This window comes from Amblyomma maculatum, chromosome 5, assembly GCF_055883805.1.
Source record: "Amblyomma maculatum isolate TAMU_Amacu chromosome 5, ASM5588380v1, whole genome shotgun sequence".
Taxonomy (NCBI): domain Eukaryota; kingdom Metazoa; phylum Arthropoda; class Arachnida; order Ixodida; family Ixodidae; genus Amblyomma; species Amblyomma maculatum.
The window spans coordinates 33822853-33844189 of record NC_139348.1 but is presented as its reverse complement, the minus strand read 5'-3'; the positions used below and the strand labels follow the sequence as shown (position 1 = coordinate 33844189).

The 21337-nt window shown below is 47.2% G+C and overlaps 1 protein-coding gene across 1 annotated transcript in view; it reads left to right on the top strand.

The window, feature by feature from the left end:
* LOC146187993 (chitotriosidase-1-like) overlaps positions 1-21337 on the top strand; it is a 78421-nt gene that overhangs the window by 55653 nt on the left and 1431 nt on the right. The window contains exon 3 of the mRNA XM_084603068.1: positions 13358-13633. Within this exon, the coding sequence (XP_084459194.1) occupies positions 13358-13633 (276 nt within the window). The remainder of the gene's footprint in view (positions 1-13357; positions 13634-21337) is intronic.

The window sequence follows — 21337 nt, the reverse complement described above, 5'->3', positions numbered from 1 at the left end:
ACCTGTTGCATGTAAGCGGACGCTCAAACCACTTCATCGCTGCTATGGTGGTGATCATACTATTTATCGAGGCAAGCTCAGCATACAATGGCTGTCGATTTGCGTGGTTACATACACGCTAAACGCGAATTAAGTGTTCTAATATACTTTGCAGTAGTTAAGCTTTCATCTTCGTTTAGTTTTGTTTACCTTTTGGGTCTGCAGCCCCGGATCCTCGTTCGCGTCCATCCCATTACTTAATGTGGGTCTCTTTTAACTCTACCATGCTTATCGGCACAACGTCGTAAGCTGCCACATCATGTAAAAGACCATCCGACATAAGTTAGATGCAAACCTGTGCTTTAGCAAAGTTATACAAACGGGCTTGGCCTATACGCAGCGTGTCGGGATACAAGGCTCTCAGTTTCGATTCCCACCTCCAAATTTGAAACTGCTGCCGATGTGGACAACTCCTGCCATCTCTGCCAAATCATGTTGTCTCTTCACGTCACACAACGTTGTGTGTAACGACTGGAAATAAATTAAGTTCAATAATATGTGTTAAAAGCTTATTATTAGGTCGCTGAAATTGTTACTCACAAACTACCTCCTGACTGGAGTTTCATGTATTATACCCTTGTGGGACAACATGCAGACTCGAAACTTTTTAAATACGACACACTGTGCCTAGTCACAAGGCCTAACCCAAAATGCAAATTGATAATTTGTGTCATATTCTTGACAAAGGCTCTTCATGAATTAGAAGAGTCAGGGTTCGGAATAGTGGGTAATCAGCTTTAGGTTCCATGGCACTCGCATTGTGTTCCTTCGGTGCTGTGCGCTATGCAACCTCCAGCTCTTCATGAAGCCTGATTTTCGGCGATCCACACGGTCCGGTGAATAAGGAGCACCGTGAATTTTAAGTTTACCTTGACGTGCTTGACTAAACCGCGCTCAACAGTGGCCGTCAAGATTTGAAAGCTAATAAATACATGTATGGATGAGCCAGCGTGCAGAGTGTTGCGCCGCGTACTTCTAGCTGCTGCATTTATCACTCACGCTCGAGCATGTACCCATCGCGTTACCTCCAAATGCTCTGCTAAACATAGGAGTTACGTATCGTGCGCCTTTGCGTGGGATGAAATAGCTCAATCTCGCAATATGTCTTTTATCTGTGGGTGCAGAGTCAGCGAATCGAATAGCGTGGTATCGAGGGAGCTGCATTTTTTTCGCTGTTTCCTGCGTATATAAATTAACTGTGCCATCTGGCTACAGCAATCATTGGACGACTGACAGGATGGCACATGTCCGTTCATGTGCAGCTTTGGCGCTAGCGGCGTAGTTTTGTCCAGCACGAGGACGTGGGTGGAACTGTTGCGAGATTCCCGGGGAAAATCCTGAAAAATCGATTCTCATAGAGTCTCGAGGACGCTGTCGGCAGGCGTACTACTTTGCTCCTTGTGCCTTTGGAGGGCGGCCAATTTTAAACCGGCGCGTTCATGCTTGACCGTATCGTGTTTTCTTCCGCGAGCCATCGGCCAAGAGCCGCGCACGGGTGTTGACCTTTATAGTGTCCGACTCCCGGACATGATTCGAAATGACCTTGGGGTCATCGCAAGCACGTGCCTTATCATATGTGGAAGAAACAAACCATTTCAAGGCACTTGTTTTCGTCCCCTCCTATCCGATACATTTATCAGCCCTTTAGCCAGTTTTCGCCGGTGCCTTTTACAAACATGTGATTGCCAATGCGTGTGGACAATGCTTTATAAGAAATCACAGAATAACGAAATTTGGAATCAGATATTTTCTCAGACCAGGATACGCGTCATTCCAAAGCTGCCAATTTTGGGAGACTGATCGTTTCCTAGTGTGCGAGGCGTTATGCACTTTTGCCTCTATGAAAACATTATCAGTATTTTTTCGACTGAAATCTTTGCAACCTCCGTGCCAATGTAGCAGCGAGTCCGCGCTTAATAATTATTACAGTAGTGTTCGTTTTAAGTTTGTTATTAATACAGGGCTGGATGCGGCACCTTGTTTTTTCAAACACGCATATTAAGTGTGCTGTAACCTCCGAGTAAGATTCTTTCAAATGCTACCTCCTCGTCTGAACAAATGAACTATTGTTTGTAAAAGCTGGCGCTTTTACCTTGTTTTATGGGATTCGTGACATTTCTCCGATGCTTCATGCGAGCATTAAGTAATTTACCGCTTTAATCTAATCTTTAGGTAGTCTAGTAGAAGACTTTATTTAATATATGACTAATGCCAACTTTGTTCGAGCTGCGGTCGAACTCAGCTCGCACTCAAGGCGCTATGACGTTAACGACAAATGATTTACATCACAAAAAGTGCGAAAGCGGTTCAAGAAATAATTTTGATCATTGATCGGAGCGCGGTACAATATGAATGCTAGCAGGCTGCGCTTACAGAAATGCACAAGGTTATAACATAGACCAGGTCATCATATTATTTGCTTTGGTTTGGTTTGTGGGGTTTAACGTCCCAAAGCAACTCAGGCTATGAGAGACACCGTAGTTGAGTACTCCGAAAATTTCGACCACCTGGGGTTCTTTAACGTGCACTGACATCGTACAGCACACGGGCGCCTTAGTTTTCGTCTCCACCGAATTTAGTCATAAGAACTGCTTTGAAGGAAAGTTTGCAAGTGCGACCATTTTCTTTAAAGCACTCGTAGTTTGTGGAAAATCGGGATATGGTGCCACCGAGGTTGTGTCAATGGGAGAGGGCGTAAAAACGGATGGTATCCTGTGGTCTCATGCCTGGCAGTGTTGAAAGCGTATGTGATGAAAGGAAGTACACGGTCCCATATTTTATGGTCCGAATCGACGTACGCTACCAGCATATTGGTGAAAGTTCTGCTGGTGCGTTCTGTTAAGCCATTTGTTTGAGCGTGCTAAGGAGTCAAATGTCTGAAATCAGATGCACATAAACGAAGAAGTTATTCAATTACATCGGCAGTACACTGACGGCCTCTGTCACTTTTCACAACTCTCGGGGGCCATTGTAGCAAGATGACGGAATTATATACGCTGCAGCGGCGGGAAGAGCGGCTGTCTCACAGTATCGAGTAAGATGGCCCACACATACAACAAACTAAATTGCCTTTTTGCGACTTTGGAAAAGGACACAAAAGGTAGACTCCGACATAAAACAAGCCTTACACGGCGCCACGTGGTGAAGCATTCCGGGGACTATACCAGTAGCACTATTGTGACTCTTGCCCTGACAGCAGCTAGCCACGTACTGTCAATCGTATGGCGTGTCCGCGGCCAGTAGAATTGCTCCTGGGTGCGGTGCAAAGTTCTCGCAGATCTCAGCTGTCCCGACGCGTAAAGCAGAAAGACGGATGCTTTCAGGTACTACCAGCAGGAACCAACGGCCGGTGTCTGAGTAAGCCTTCTTGCATAGCAGGCCATCACGTGCACAAAACTAGCTGTTCGAGTTTCGGTCCTGAGAAGTATTGAAGAACGTCTCCAGGTGCTGCTCGCTGTTCTGCTCTGTTCGGAAGGCGCGAGTATTGGGAAACCTCGTAGATAAAGCAGCGATGTAATGATCGAAGTTATCCACGTCACATTCTGTCGTGGCAAGTGGCAACCGTGAGAGGCAGTCTGCATCTGCGTGCCGTTGGTGGCCGACCAGACGGATCACGGATATTGAGTAACCAGCATAGCGAATGGTGATCGGTATACTATGAAAGGCCGCCCGTACAGGTAGCAGCGAAACCACTGCATGGCGAAAACAACCGCGAGATGCTGCTGCTCGGTTATGGTGTAGTTGCGTTCTTTGTTGCTTATAGACCGACTCGCGTAAGCAATCACATGTTCGCAATAGTCATAGCGCTGAACGAAGTCAGCATCTATGCCTAATCCACTTGCGCCAGTATGCATTTGCGTTGGAGCAGAAGGGTTGAAGTGCCGTAAGGTAGGATGCGATGTTAGGAGGAAGTTCAGTTGTCGGAAATACAAGTCGCCATCAGATGTCCACTGGAATAGAGCATCTTATGTAGTACACGCGTGAGCGGGTAGGCAACGTCTCTAAAACAAAAGACGAAGCGTCGGAAATATGAGCGAAGCCCTAAATTACTGCGGAGCTCCTTCACATTCCGAAGCTGCTGAAACGAGAAAATGGCTACGGTCTTCGTAGGATCAGGCAGGACACCTTCACCATTGACGCGGTGACCAAACGTCAGTACCTGTCTCTTACCAAAACGGCACTTCTTCAAATTCAGAGCGAGACCGGCTTGGGGCAAACAGTCCAGCATGGGCACTAGGCGGTCATTGTGCTCTTTGAATGTCCGGCCGAAGATGACTACGTTGTGCAGATAGCGCACACACACCACCCATTTCATTGCACCTGGTATAGAATCCATGAATTTTTAAAATGTTGTAGGCGCATTGCACAAAACGAAGGACATGATATTAAATACGAAGAGTACGTCGGGAGTGTTCAAGGCAGTCTTCTCCTTATCTTCTGGGTATACTGGGATCGGCCAGTATCTCACCGCAGGTCGACAGATGAAAAGTATGAAGCAAAGTACAAGCTGTCAATAGCGACATCCCTGCGGGGGAGGGTTCACTCATCCTTTTTAGTGAATGAATTCAGGCGGCGGTTTTTGACGCAAAACCGCCATGTGCCATCTCTCTTTCGCAAACGAATTACTGGAGCCGCCCAAGGACTGCACCGCTATTGAACGACACCCTGCTTCAGCGTTTCACTAACTTGCTCATTGATGCCCCTGCGCTCAGACGGTGTCACACGGTACGGTTTTTGGCGAATGAGGTCTGCATATCCAGTGTCACTGCGATGTTTGGTGCGTGACCCGAGAAATTAGCGTGAACTTGGAGTCTGAGAAGACAAAAACGGATGAATACTTCCAAAGCCCTGTGGGATTAAGAGAATAACCAATAATTCCACGCATTTCAGCATTCACTGGGTATTCTGCGTCATACTGCTTTGATACATCCGTAACTAAGGTTACTGATATTGGCCCGTCTTCACTAAAAGATACACACTTCGTTCCAGTTGTTAAACAAACTGGCTGCGTGAATTGGTGGTCCACAATAGCGTGTAGGGGCCCTAGGTTACCGACACCGAAGAATGAAGGACCAGAAGAGACGTCTGCGCGGAGTTCGAATAGGTATGCATCATGGTCGCATCAAACGCTCCTGTCGCACGGCAAGAACACGAAACCGGAATGCACTGTATAGACTTCGCAGGCACAAGAGTATCGTCGCACACGCAAAACACATCATCCCAAGTAAGAGGTTCGTCGAAGAAGTCAGGCGTAAGGCAGCCTTCATCGCGGATTTCGCCCGTGTAGCAATTTACGGTTGCGCCACACATGCGCAGAAAATCAGTACCAATATTACATCATGGGTGGAGTGGGGTATTACGGCGAATTTCGCCGAAAACATGGCTCCTCCAAGACACATCTTGCCACTTACACACTCCAGCAGGGGGCAAGAAATCCCTCCTAAAGCTTTGAAAATTTGCATTTATTTTCCAAGAAAACATGACTTTTGGTCACAGCAAGTTTTTAAACGATAAGCTCATAATCGAAATAGTTGCACTATGTCCACTAACACCGTTGTGGAAACACCGTCAACAGAAACACGGATCTTATTTTTTTGCATAGTAAAGGGATGATTTCTGCGAGTAGCGATCGTTCCACGGCGGCCTCCTCTCCATCGGCCGCGGCGCCTAGTTTTCTGGAGGTGGGGACAGCGGGCAGTGGAGTCAAACTCTGGTCGGAAGGCGGGGAGTGGCTACGTACGCCACCGGGCTGGAACTAACTGGTCGTGTGGAGGAGGCAACCAGTACTGAATGACGTTGTTCAGTCATGCCGCGATGGGACGATGGCGGCCTTATCTTGAAATATGGCTCAAGATGCCGTACCGGTAAGAGACGGGAGTAGGACGAAGGAGGGAGTGGTCCTGAATGAACTTTATATCAGGGTGTCGATAATAGCCAGTGTCGTGCTGACTTGTAAACCTGGGTGGTCGCCTAGGTCTTCGTAGGCGAAGGTCGTTACGCTGATCAGAATGCCTAGAAGAAATAGAGCTTGCGAAAAGTCGCCGCGACCATTCGTTGGAAGAGGTGGGGTGTGCCGTGTGAACAGAAGAAAACTCAGGGTGCGATTGCAGCGTGTAGGCGTGTTCGCACGACAAAATGGGTGGGGTGACACTGATGAGGTGAGCCGGCCGTCGGAATTGATCCGGAGGATCTCTGCAGAATAATTTGCCGTATGGTCGAAGTAAGGTACGCGGAGAGATGCACGCGTCGACGTTGACGATGACGACAGTTGTCATATTGGCCAGTATTCCAGTCTTAGGCGTTACTCCACGAGTCTTCCGTGCTTGAAATGTGCGGATATGACACAAGACAGTGGAGACAGCCGAGAGATCATGTTTGGCGGCGAGAAAGTTGTAGACATCATTCGCAATGCCTTTCAAGAGATGGCTAGCATTGTCCTCATTCGGCATGCGAGAGTCGATGATCTTGCATAATTTGAAGACCTCTTCGGTATAGGTAGTGCAGGCCTCGCAGGGTAGCTGGGTACGATGGGCGGGGGTCTGCTCGACACGTTTCCTGCCCGCTGAAGAGTCGTCAAAAGACTGTTTAAGATCAGTGTCAAAGCGCTCTCATATTGTAATTGTGTCCTCGTGGTTTTCAAAACAGATAAGGGCTGCGCGGTTAGGAAAACAATGATGTTGTCGGGCTGAGGGGCTGAGTCCCAACTGTTGTAGCCGCTCACCCGTTGGTAATTGCAGAGCCAGTCGTCCACCCCTACTCCCGCTGCGCCAGCGAATGGCCGGCGCTGCCAGTATGGAGCATAAACGCCGGAGACCGGCTGATGAAGCATCGAGAGGCACAGAGCCTGACTCAGTCGGCGGCGGCATGGGAACGAGCCGTGGCGGGAGTCTAGCAAGGCGACGTCTACGACTAGGCTCCAGGGGCGCCTCAATGGCGAGGTGATGCCGCAGGATCGAAACCGTTCTCTCCACCAAAATGTAACACTCTTGCCGCCACAAATGTTATGGTGCGCACGAGCCAGGCACTGACACCCGCTTCTTCTATATATATATATATATATATATATATATATATATATATATATATATATATATATATATATATATATATATATATATAATGTTATGGTGCGCACGAGCCAGGCGACACCTCAACTGACACCCGCTTCTTCTATATATATATATATATATATATATATATATATATATATATATATATATATATATATATAATTACATCGTAACAACTTGGTGGAGGTGCTGGGCAGCCACTGGGTGCGGTCACTGCGTTGCGGCCACTGTTTGTGTGGTGTAGTGCGCAAGTGTCTTTGGGTGGTGCAATTTTTCAAGCCGAATTCGTAGTCTTACCCCACTCTACGCATTACATCATTTTAGGAATGGACGTCTTGAAGTTTTGTGGCGCTACCGTGGACTGCCGAAGTCAAGAGGTTCATTTTGATGGCTCGCATATGCCGACTCTTTTTGAAAGTGGCCGTAATGAAGAAACAGCTTTAGTATTACCGAAGACACAGTAGTTCCACCCTTGTCAGCCATGTTCGTCCCCGTGTCCGTTCCACTTCTTGAGCAGGTTTCATTCCAGGCCCTGGTGCACCCAGTTCACTCAGCATGCCTAAAGAAAAATGTAATTAATTATCCCTCACTGTAGGATCTCCGTGCATCACGGTAGTGCCTTGTTATGGACAATCAATCCATCGTCCGAGCCCGCAGTTTTACCAACGGGATTGAAGCTTGCCTCCTGTGGACCCGATGCGCCCCACGTCGTTGCTTTGGTCACAGATGCTACGAGTGCCACCGTACCTCTGCCTGCTGATGAAACTTCGATCTTCCGCATGATCAGCGCCGATCTCAGCTCACCTCAACGCCGTACTCTTGTGGATATTCTTATACCCTTTTCGCCTATGTTCGACTTTTCTCAAACAGATGGACCAACCTCTCGTCCTGCACATCGGACCCATCATAGCATCGACACTGGTTCGGCTCGTCCCATTCGTCAAAAGCCATATCGCGTGTCCCCATCTGAGCGCAAAGTCATTCATGAGCAAGTGGAGGACATGCTACGGAAGAATGTGATACAGGAGTCATCTAGTCCCTGGGCTACCCCTGTTATTCTTGTACACAAGAAAGATGGTTCGTGGCGATTCTGCGTCGATTATCGGCGTCTAAATTCTGTTACGAAGAAGGACGTCTATCCTCTTCCTCGTATAGACGATGCCCTCGACTGCCTCTCTGGTGCGTCCTATTTTTCTTGTCTTGATCTCTGACCTGGCTACTGGCAAATTCCAATGGACCCAGCGGATAAGGAAAAAACAGCCTTCGTAGCGCCAGATGGCCTTTGAGTTTAATGTTATGCCATTCGGGCTGTGTAATGCGCCAGCCACATTTGAACGCTTTATGGACACAGTTTTGTGCGTCTTAAAATGGGTCATTTGTCTTTGCTATCTGGACGATGTCGTCATATTTGGGACACCCTCCCAAGAACACAATGACCGTCTAGTACGTGTCTTGAATTGTCTGCACAACGCCGCCCTAATTCTGAACTCGAAAAAGTGCCGCTTTGGAGAGCGCCAAGCGCTGGTGCTAGGACACCTTGTCAATGGTGATGGTGTAATGCCGGATCCCCAGAAAACTGCCGCTGTTGAGTCTTTTAAACCACCGCAGACAGTGAAGGAGTTGCGCAGTTTTCTAGGGTTGTGTTCGTATTTTAGACGCTTTATACATCGCTTTGCTGACGTTGCTTACCCATTGAAGTGCCTTCTCCACAAAAACTCTACTTTTGACTGGACACCAGACTGCGACGCGTCATTCCGTCAACTGAAGTTTCTTTTAATATCGAAACCCATCCTACGTCACTTCGATCCTACTGCAATGACAGAAGTACACACGGACGCTAGTGGAATCGATCTCGGTGCAGTCCTTGTCCAACGGCATGATGCAAGAGAGCATGTTATCGCGTACGCAAGTCGTACCCTGAGCAAGCCGGAGCGAAACTACACAGTCGCCGAACAGGAATGCCTGGCTGTAGTTTTTGCTGTGCAGCGTTTCCGTTCATATTTGTATACGCACGTTCGTTTACTATCGTAACTGACCATCAGTCACTCTGTTGGCTGCGGAACCTTCGAGACCAATGTGGTCGCCTCGCACGCTGGGCCCTCCGGTTACAGGAATATGACTTTGCCGTGGTGTACAAAAGCGGGAGGCGTCATGCAGACGCAGATTGTCTTTCTAGGATGCCAATGGCCACGACTGGACCTGAAAGCGACGATTTCCATAATTATATATCGACCCTCGAGCCAGCGTTCCCCGACACGAATGTTTTCAAAACGGAACTGCAAAATGATTGCAGTCTGCAGCCTCTCTTTGCCCAAGCCAGCGTACCTACAAGCCGTTTTTGTGTGCTTGATGGCCTCCTATGGAAAAAGTTATTCGCCTGTCGGCCAGCGATACCTACTCGTAGTTCCCAAGACCTTGTGCACGGACGCATTGCGTGTTATGCATGATGATCCAACTTCTGGGCGTTTGGGATCGGTTCGAACACTCCACCGTGCTCAAGAAAGATTTTACTGGCCCAGAATGCGCTCGACGATTGAACAATACGTTGCCAGTTGCAAGCAATGTCAACGCCACAAACGTCCAACTGCAACTCCATCTGGCTTGCTGCACCCTGTGAAGACCCCGACAGCTCCGTTTTATCAAGTAGGCATTGACCTTGTAGGTCCGTTTCCGAAGTCCGTGGATGGAAATCACTGGATTGTAATCTGCGTGGACTATGTCACACGTTACTGTGAAACCGCCGCTCTTCCATCTGCAACGGCGCATCAGGTGTCGCTTTTCTTGCTGCACTCAGTCATCTTACGACACGGGCCGCCACGAATTGTCATCACTGATCGGGGCCGACAATTCACTGCTGAAGTTGTTGAAGAGCTCATGCGTTTATGCGCCGTAACTTTCCGACACTCGACGCCATACCATCCCCAGACAAATGGCTTGACTGAGCGCGTCAACAGAACGCTTATCAACATGCTAGCCATGTATGTGGATGCAGGGCATAAGAATTGGGACATCATACTACCCTTCATCACGTATGCGTTTAATACCGCCACGCATGAGACGACTGGGTACAGTCCATATTTCCTGCTCTATGTCAGACCGCCACGCTCTTCCCTGCCCTTCACAAGCTGTGAAGACCCCTGCCTAGCTGAGACCCTCTGTCTCGCCGAAGAAGCTCGGAGAATCGCCCGATTACGGTCTGGTGCTTCACAAGAACGTTCTAAAGCGCGATACGATGCCAGTCACCTGCGGGTCGCGTACTCTGTAGGTGATTTAGTCTGGCTATGGCATCCAATTTGGCGCCGTGGCCTACATCAAAAACTCTTGGCCCATTATGACGGCCCATATGTGGTTATCAAACGCATTAGTGATTTAACTTATGGAATAGCCCGCCTGACAGCATCGGGTCGCCGGTCTGCCAAAACCGAACTGTGTCATGTTGCCCGCTTGAAGCCGTGTCAGCCTCGCACGACTCATGAACACGCCCAGAGGGCTTCGTCTGAGTAGGGAGGAAATGTCACGCTAATGGCGACGATGAAGGATGGTGATGGTGTGACAGAAGAGGAGGAAGAAGCGTTGGTTTCGGGGCGCTAGTAGGCTTCATCTTGTTCCGATACATCAGCACTGTAAATAAACACCCCTTCTTATTTCATCGTAACAATATACACCTACGCCTCAATTACTAGCGAATTTGCATCTGTAGGCTGGGTATGCGTAACAACCCTTCTCTTTCAGGCACTTATGTCTGCCACCTACCTCAAGGCACCCTCTTTATGCGGTTGCCGCGCGCTCGCTCGCTGGCGTACTCGCGCCAACCCGTCCTCGCTCGCACAGGCCTGAGGAGTTCGCCAGTTCGCGCAGCGACGCTTACTGTAACCGCGAACCCGTGGTTACCCTATGTTACACGGCGGACCAAACCATGGTTGCACAACTAACCGCGGTTACCACAAACCGAGCTTGACGACCTCGGTTTGCGGCGTTAACCGAGGTTATGACGGCGTCTGTTGACGGAAGCTACTCGTCGGCGCCCGAGTGCGCGAAACGTACGAGCGGGTCTGCTTCACAAAGTTATTCCGTTGCCCACTGTATCACGTTTAATGATCGATGTATAGATTATGGTGCCGCCCGACGTCTTCGATTACGGCCGACAGCGCAGTGACTGCGTACTGAAGCCTTGTCTTGCCTACAGCATCGTTTGAACGGCTTGTTGCTGAGCAGAAGGTCAAAAAATACGCGGCCTTAGCTATGAAAGTACACGAGTTTGCAACGCTTGCAGCACGGGATGCCGCGAGCAGGCTGAGGTACGTTACACAATTACCGTGAGGGTGGAACGTGCGAGCGCGGCGAACGCCGGCGCCGTGCGTGACCGTCCCTAGTAGTCGCTAGGCCTACATTGTTTCGCTTCGAAGCCGCGGCGGTCGATGCTTTGGAACATGATCAACGCTGTCGTAAATCGTCTACTTATGAAACTGCCCTATAGTGATTCCGATCCTGCCATATTAAAATAATTATAGGATTAACTCTGCCGACGCATTAATCGCAGAGCTAGTACGAGCAGATCGGATCAGCCGAAATGCACCAGCGGCAGCTGGCTTGAGCAGAAACTAGCTTGTATCACGGCTATCGCTTTTACCAGCAATTTGCTGCTGGTCAGCGATCCTCACGAGGGCTTCATACTTGATATTCGGCTCAGTATTCCAGGCGCCAACAAATTTTAGCACGCTTTATTTCGGACATCGGTGCTAACGATCTGCAGTCTCGTTCGCTAACGGTATGCGGGAGGAGGGGCCACAGCGGCGGTGTTTACGGCGGTCGAGGAGGTGCTGCCATCATGCGGTGCTTGACCGTGCTGTTGACGCCTAGTCTGACGACACTCCGATACTCCTGAAACCACGTTATATAAGTAAGATATTTGTAAATGCAGCTTCGTTCTGCCGATCCCTGCGTCGCTTCGGTTGTTGCACTTAATGGGCAATGGCCACCTAACCGATAAGGGCGGCGAGCTGTGTAACAGCCCGCACAGAGTTCGAGCAGCGCACAAGCAGACGATTTTCGCAGCTACCGGAAGTGTGTCCGTGACGTCATGGTTGCAGTGACCGCAGCAAATGGCAGCTTCTAGCAAGCCTTGCCAGTCAACCGACCCGTGACGTCACGGTACTAGGAAATAGTTCCATGCGACACCGCCGAGCGACATTCTCTCTGCCCGCGAATTTCAAAAAACGCAGTTTTTAAAAATTAATAAATCGCTGGCTTTGTTCCAAGGAGTTATACTTTGCGTTAATGCTCAAAAGGATGTGTTCTACACACTGAACACGTTTATCGGTGGTTTCTTGGGGCCGTTTCCGTGGACCTTTAACCCCTCCCCCCCCCTCCCCCGAAAAGCACAGTCCCGGGGCGCGCTATGTCGAAATACTGCAGGCATTCGGGCGACATGAACGATCTCGGTACGTGGCATAGCGGACTGTTGCGGCGGATGCACAGGAGGGATCTGGTATGTTACGGAAGTGACTGGCCGTAAAACACGGTAGGGTCCTGCGTAGCGTGGCAAGAGCTTCTCACACAGCCATTTCTACGAGCGGGAGCCCAGAGCCAGACGAAAGAGACCGGAGCGTAGTGGACGTCCCGGTGACGAGAATCATGGCGACGTTTTTGGGAATTCTGGGAGGAAGCTAGTCCACGGCAAGAAATAACAGTGGCAGCGTCAGCTCGAGATATGGCGTCACGAACATAGGAGCTGGCATTAACGGTGGGAGGCAGTACGCTGTCAACCGGAAGGGGAAGGTCGCGGCCGTATAGAAGATAGAAGGGGGAGTAGCCCATTGTGTCGTGACGGTAGGAATTATATGCGAACTTACAATATCTTCAGGCGGCCATTGCGGTCGACCTGTTTGTCACGTAGGAATCTGAATGGTTTCAAAGAATTCTTCTCGTCGAGATGTACACGTAATACAATGCAATACCTGATATGGCGAATAAATGTTCCGGGTATAGCGAATGCGCTTGTAATTCGCAGTATTAGTACCCAATCCACATAGCAGATGGCGTTGCTGGTGCATTCTAAAGACCGTTTGTGTAATTAATGCGGAACTGAATCACGTCTAATGTGCACAGACCACCATCGGGACTCGGGTGTAGTGTGTAATAGTGCCAAGAACGCGCTGGGTGCAGTGCGCAGCCATGTTGCCAATGTTTGGCGTAGCTGCCAACAGTGCGCCACATCTGCCCTCTCGGCCACCCCGCTACCTGCACAGGCGCACTCCCTGTACGGTCCGTCGAGCCCGTGGCCCCGGTGCGCTAGCCCCTACGAGGCGGCCCAGGGCTTCAGCGTACGGGCCCTGCTAGACTCCCTGGCAGCGCGTCTCTTTCACGGCCACTGGGGAAAGCTGTGCGTGACGCAGTCGCTGGCGGCACTCACCTACCGCTTGGCCGACAACTCCGCCGACCACGCTGATGGAGACAGCGCCAGCGTGGGACCCGGAGAGCCGCAGTTCTACACAGCCACGCCCGGCAGAGCCGCCTTTTTCGAGGTACATTCCCCGCTTCGAAGCATACCCCTAGTGAAAAGCCTGAAATTCGTTCTAGAGGTGCATGTTACAGTATCAATGGCTTATACAGAACTGCTAATCTCCTCTAGGTGAGAACAAGCCTCTTTCTGGCCCTCTAGAGATTTTGTCCCTGGCCACGGTCGGCAAGCCATTCTAGTATGGGCAGTACTCTTGCTACCCGTGCATGCCTCCGTCACCCACAGTGAATGTCGAATAAAGTATAAATAATTATTATTTTCTCTCCCTGTGGGGGTGAGTGTATGGGGGCGATTGTAAACACCCCAGGATAAGTTTCAAAAGACTACGCAGTCCTTTTGATTGCGTATTTTTTTCCAACCGCGAAGCTACTTGGTGGGCGAATAACGCGTGAGCTTCCACTGTCAACTATTGCATTTGTCATTCCTCCAGGTTGAGGCATCCGCTTTAATTTCGGCAATCCGCGGCCCTGGTCCGCACATGGCAATGCCGATATTTTTTTATTTTATTGAAGATGTAAACATACAGAAAATTCATTCAACAAGTCGATGAACACGCCTAAATAATATGCTGTATATTCTGGTTCTGTTTTATCACCTGTATTCGTGCGCCATTGGCCACAGTGAATCATGTTTAAGACCCCAGGATTCTGTGCTGCCACATGCTATGCTATGAGGATCGCCCGCAGGGAACGAGTCGAGTCTGACACACAAAATAGGGGGAAGCTTTGCTTGAGAAGCGGCAGCTTAATCTGGAGGAAAATACATATATGTATCATATATCGTTATATGCTTAATGATAGTCTACAGCTACCGCGCGACGACAGCTGCGCTCGCTCTGACTGGCCCGGCGCCCCAGATGCGCTGGCATATGACTGAAGTTTGACGGGCTTTATATGCGACTAAGGTCACTGGAAATTTTCTGTGTATCGCATTCTTCTTATGCGCGCCACCCGCCTGCTAATTGGCTAATGCAGGTCACGTGACCTCAAGTCGCCCTATCCCTTCGAAGCGCGCGCATGGACTGCGAGCCTTGTGCCGCAGTTCCTCTTGTTTCGAGTGTTACTGGAAGTGTCAAAACAACAAATTTCAAGACATCATATTTGTATGCTTGTATTTGGGTGCAACGTGAAATATTCAAGATAATTGTTTTTCTGCATTCCTGAACGAAAGAAATGGCCGGCAACGGCGGTCACGTGGCTTCACAGAGTCGGCAGGAAAGACTTCATGGCATCAACGAGCACCCGCTGAAGGAGATATGCTGGTTAATGGGCTTCATATTTTGTTCGTTTAGCTCTAAAACGAGCGCAGATAATACTGTGTATACCTTCGTATGGTGGTTTAAATCAAAACAGGTGTTTTTATTCCAATTTTCCTGACAATAATATTATTCTTTAGGTTGCCAATCGAAATCTATTACCATGGGAGGTCCCACCTGCGGTCTTGTACGTACCATGGGACCTGTCGCTGTATATTCCTTTATGTTGTTGTTTTTTTTATTTTCAAATGAGCTTTCAACTTCAACTTGAATTAACGCAGTGTGAGGCATAACTAGGAACAAGCCGCGTCCAGTTTATTGTGGAATTTCTCAAAATCTACCCACACTTTAAGGCAAATATCTAACCAGCAGTAAAGGATACGTCTCTATTCAGTTGTGCGCAAAAATACACATACTCTACTCGTGCATGTCTGCCGTCACGCGCACGTGTGCGGTTGTCGGACGTACGCCCTCGTCTTTTCCTTGTTTTTTGTGTGTATGTGTGTGTGAATATGTGTATAGCTGCAATGTCTTTGCACGTTAATGCTATTTAATTGCTACGGTTGTAAACAAACCCTTACAGATCTGATGACTTGAGTAACTGGACCAATAGATTCATTCCGCGTTCGGAACTCGAAACGTCTGGTCAGAGTGTGTTCGCAACCACACACATTGCACTACTTCCATTTTGTACCGCTTTGTGATGCCAGATTAAAGCCAAGATTTGGACGCACAGGTGATGAAAGAGCATCAGTGATATGTAACGAATGAAAGGGCAATATTCCCAACTGCGTGATGAAAGTTATTTTTTTAAGGGTTTGAGTTTAATATTTACACTAAAGACGGGATGAATAAATGCCAGGAACAGTCAGAGTCATGCTTGTTACAGTCCCAGTCTTCGCGCTTCCCTCTCATCCTTATCTTCCTCGTGCGGCGTAATGCGTAATGGGCGTAACAGTTTTCTCCGGAGCAGACGAAGCTCAGCCTCGAGTAAGTCAAGATCATTTAGGATAGCAGCGCTTCAATTGTGGACAAAAGTGGACAAACTACGCGAATTAACCGAGCTCCATGCCAGCGTTTTCAGCCAATACAATGGCTGCTTTCGACATATGCATAAGACGTCATCTCCTTCTCCCCCTCTCCACGCCCCTGGCATAGCAGCCTGCTCGCCGAGCACTTTCATCAGGCGCCCTTAATTTTCGTTTTAAGCGGAAAAATAGCAACCGCTGAATTCACGTGGTCTGCCCACTTTTCGCGCACAACTGTACATGCTTGATGCCTCTTAACCACGCATGGCGTCGATTCAATCCGAACTCTCGAACATTTTTTCAGTCGCCTGCCAACAAAAAGCAGAGGCGTCACTTGTAATTCTAATAGACTACAGTTCAAACCTTTACATTCTTTTTATTATCTCGATAGCGTTACAGGCCCCGTTCACCGAAAATCCGGCGTCGGCGGCCGGCGTTGGTGTTGTGAGCAAAAAATCACTAGAATGGAGCTGGCAGGCGGTAGCTTGACTGAACGTAGGATTTCCAGACATCACGTTTGTCAGCAGCTGCCAACTTGGGCCTCTCCTGTCATAATTCAATTCTATTCTATTTATTTCTTTTGAGAGGAGGAGGCTGAATTAAAAGCCATGAGAATGGCTTGACGTGGGTCCAGGCTCCTTGCAAGCTGGTTTCTAACAGGTACGGCTATCGTATGGTTTCGGAGGTAAAAGAACACAAGTATTACAAAGACAAGCGAATTCATCGTGTATGCAGCAGTTAAATAAATAACTACAGTGAGACAATACACGGACAAAAACACAGTCGAATGACTGTACACGCATGGATATTAGCATATTACGCACATCACGCACTCAAGTGTGACAAAAGCAATTTAATTTCAGCATTGGATTTACCAGACAGATCAAATAATGATGCTTCTTTCAATATATTTAACTAAACAATATTTATGTGTGATAAAGATTGCATAAAATAGTTCGCTCGTGGTGTGGGACCAATACGTCTTTCACGATGACGGATGGAATAATTCATTCTCATATTGGCGAGGTGCGCGAGGAGGGTATTACCAGATTTTATAACAGATATGTAGGGCAGCAGTAGCCTGTTGGCATACATTTCGAAAATCGAGGTAATATAACAGCGTAAAAATCACTGACGAGAATAAGAGCGGTATGACATTATTAGCTATACATCACAAGGCACTTTTCTGGAACAGTTGCAGGTTTCTTAGGTAAGTGACATCTGCCTTGCCCCGGACGAGGACGCAGTATTGCAGTAAAGAAGACACTAAGGAAATGTATAGCATAATATTTTCCGGTAGAATGCGTCTTAATCGAGATGTGACACCAACAGCTGAGGCTACTTTAGCACAAAGATGTTCTATGTGTGTATTCTATGTTAAGTGCACCGAGAAGATTACGCCAATGTTTTTTATCGAGTCAACTATTTCTGAAAGGGTCGATGCCTAGGCGTATACTGGGGGTGAATGGATAATGTTTTCCCTTGGTCAGGTGTAGCACTATCTTTCTTTTGTTCTCATTTAGGTGGTTATCTTCATTCAACCCATGTCTTAAGGTGTATTCACACTTGCTACTCGCGAAGGACGCGCCGAAGGCAGTCGCATGCGACCAGAGAGCAACCGATGTTCACACTTGCGAATGCGACTTGCGGGCTGCTTTCCACATCGTGTCTACCTTGACTGTTCACCACATAGAGTAAAGCTAACTTACGTTCACGTCAGCTGAGCCGCTGATTGGTTTACGGTTTGCGACCAACAGTCGCGCAACTGGAAATCGAGCAGTGCCCGACCGGCCCACGGCAGTCGCTTTTCGACCGATGCGACCATTTGCGACTGATCGCTTTTCGACCAAAACGGTCGCGCGACCGCTGCGAGCCGCAAGTGTGAACGGGCCTTTAATGTCCGCCAGCACTTTATTAGGTTTAGCTTCAATGTCAATTTGAGAACTACCAGTGACAAAAACAGACGTATCACCTGCATAGTATACAAACTGTGCGTTGTTTGTGCAGTGTACCATATCGTTAATATATACAGAAAATAAAAGCGGCCCGAGGATACCTCCTTGTGTACTCCAGAACTAAGGATTAGTGTAGATTATCATAATCAGGATTTAGATTGATTTATCAGCGTGTATTGCGTCCTGTAGGTATACGATTCGAGAAGAGCGCCCAGTTTTCCACAGAAAGAATTAGAAATTAGAAAGGAGGTTACTCTGATTTACTGAATCGATTGCCTCTGAAACATCGACATATATACCTATTTATTTATTTTACCCTCAGGGTATATATACATATAAATTTCAGAGGGGATTGGACAAAAAATTTACTATATTGGAAAATAACAATGATAAAAACAACCAGAAAAAGAACACAGTATTCAAACAGCGAAGAGTGAAACCAAAACAAACGCCAAAGAACTCATAAAAGCAATTGAACGGGAGGTAGCGTCTAGAGTACCAGGTTAGTTATCGCGTTTTTAAAGAGTGTTGAGTCTCTTACGGATGTACAAGCTTAAGGCAGGTTATTCGATTCGTTACAATTTAAAGAATTTTCGCGCTTTGCTTCCATTCGTTACTTGTCCGAATGAAGAAAGCATGTAAACGTGTTGATGTTTGACAATGGGGTATGCTGACTTTATGAATATGATCACGACGAGAGGAAATAAACACAGCCAGACGGACCCACATAGCGGAAATAGTTGGATTAGGTAATATAATTTGTGAAATAAACATATACGAGGGATCTTCCTGCGGATTGATAGTGACGGTAAATTTACTCTGGTCTTGATTTGTGTTACACTGGCTGTGCGGTGATAGTTGTTAAAAATAAAACGGACTGAATGATTTTGCGCGAGTGTTATGTGGTATGGATCCCAAATCGACAATGCGTATTCTAGCTGGGAGCGTACGTAGGTTTTATATAACGGTAGCTTTAACAAAGACGGTGCGAAGGAGAAGTTTCTTCTTAAATATCCTAGTGTAGAAGTAGCTTTGGATGTAAAGTACGCAATATGGTTTTTTCACGACAGATTTATTAGTGTTTTACTGGCGTTTCGTTAGTAACAGACTCAATGATTATTTCTTCCTGAGAGAAGAGTGCTATTTCTGCATACTGGTGTCGTCTAAACCAGTTTTTAAAGTACTAATGTATGGCTATTAAGGTATAATATTATTCTTATGTGCAGTAATCTTCTATTCCTTTCGAGAACAAGGGCAGGATTTAAAATGGGCGATAATTTCGAAGTGCAGTAGTGCAAAGCAGTAAGACGTTCCGCCAGTGACGAAAGACGAGGTTAAGAAAGCTTTAGAAACTACGAAGAGGGGGATAGCAGCTGGGGAGGATCAGATAAATACAGATTTCTTGAAGGACGGAGGGGAGAGGTTTGATATCGTTAGAAGTGACCACCCTGTACACGCAATGCCTAGTGTCACCGACGATATCGGATCCATGGAAGAAAGCTAACATTATCTTAATTCATGAGAAAGAGCACGCTAAGGACATAAAAATTGCAGTCCAATCAGCTTACTGTCTGTTACGTATAAGGTATTTACTAAGGTAATCGCTAATACAATCAGGACAACCCTAGACTGCAATCAAGCAAAGTATCCAGCAGGTTTTCGGAAACGGTGCTCTACTATAGATCATATCCATACCATCAATCAGGTGATAGAAAAATGCTCGGAATATAACTAGGCCTTAAACATAGCATTCATTGATTACGAAAAATCATTTGACTCAGTAGAAACCTCGGCAGTCATACGGGCATTCCGAAATCAGGGTGTATACGAGCAGTATGTGAAAGTACTGGAATTATATTTAGTAGCTGCACGGCAACTATAGTTCTGCAGAAAGTCGTAAAATTCCTGTAAATAAAAGTGTTAGGTAAGGAGACACGATCTCACTCACAGCTTTCTTAGAGGAAGTACTCAGATACTTGGAATGGCAGCAGTTAGGAATAAAGGTCGATGGAGAATACCTCAGTAACCTGCAATTCGCTGATGACATTGCCTTGCCAAGTAAATAAGGGAATGAACTGCAAAGAATGATTGATGACCTAGACAGGAATAGCAGCAAGGAAATCAATATGCAGAAGACTAAGGTAATGTTCAACAGCCTCGGAAAGAAACAGCGATTCACAATAGGTAGTGAATCACTGGTCGTGGTAAGCGAATATGCCTACTTAGGACAGGTAATAACCACAAATTCAGACCTTGGAAGGAAAATGTGATTGAGATAGAGTGCGTTTGGCAGGTATTCGCAGATTATTACTAGCCGCTTACCGGTATTGCTAGGAAAGTAGGTAAGAAAGTGCATAACTGTTGCATCCTACCGGCACTCGCCTATGGCGTTGAAATATGGAGGCTAAGGAAAAAGTTCCACTTAAGCTGAGCACAACGCAGAAGGCTATGGAATGAAATATGGTAGGGGTAACATTAAGCGATATGAAGCGTGCAGAGTGGATCAGAGAAATAACTCCAGTTACCGACATTCTAGTGGACATTAAGAAGAAAAAATGGGCATGGGCAGGACATGTAGTGCGAAAAGAGGATAACCGATGGTCGCTGAGGGCAACAAACTGGATTCCAAGGGAAAGGAAGCGTAGCAGGGGACGGCAGAAAGTTAGGTGGGCGGGTGAGGCTAAGAAGTTCGTAGGGGTCAAGTGGATACAGCTTGCACCGGACAGGGTTATTTGAAGGAGTATGGGAGAAGCCTTTGCTCTGTAGTAGGTATAGTCCGGCTGATGATGATGTTTCGAAGTTTATTTCTTTCACCCTGTTTAAATTTAGGTATCACTTGGGCTTCCTGAATTATATCTGGAAATATACCCCTAGACAGTATTAGATTGTAAATATGTGTTAGAACAGGGCAAAATTAGATAGAGCATAAGTTTCACAAGGACTAGTTTCGTTTTATTTGAGTCTTTAGATTTGCTATTTTAATGGCATTGATGCATGGAAAAACTTCTGGGTAGTCTGTAAGGAAATAAAAATTGAACTGGAAGTGGTGCTGTTTAACAGATATGCTTCTGCATCTGAAACCATGCTGCTAGTGATTTCACTGCTGTCAGAGCTCTGCTGTACGAAAAATTTGTCAAAAGCACGCAACCCGAGAGGAGTTCCCCGTCATGCTCGACAACTATTGGAAACTCATTGGGATGGAAAAGCAAGTTGAGTTTCTTCCAGATTACACCTGATCTGGTCATGTTTTCCGCGCAGAAAATGTGCAGATAGTTCAACATCCTAGATTTTTTTAGTAGTGACGTATAATTGTTACGGTATGATTTGAATTTGCTGAATAATGCTGAATCCTTTGTTTTTATGAACTGAGGATATAAGGCATTTTTGTGTCTAATCATTTTCGGGAGCTCATATGTCAGCCGCCGTTTGTGTGTCTTGCGTGGCTTTCTTACTAACTTGCGAGGAAAGTG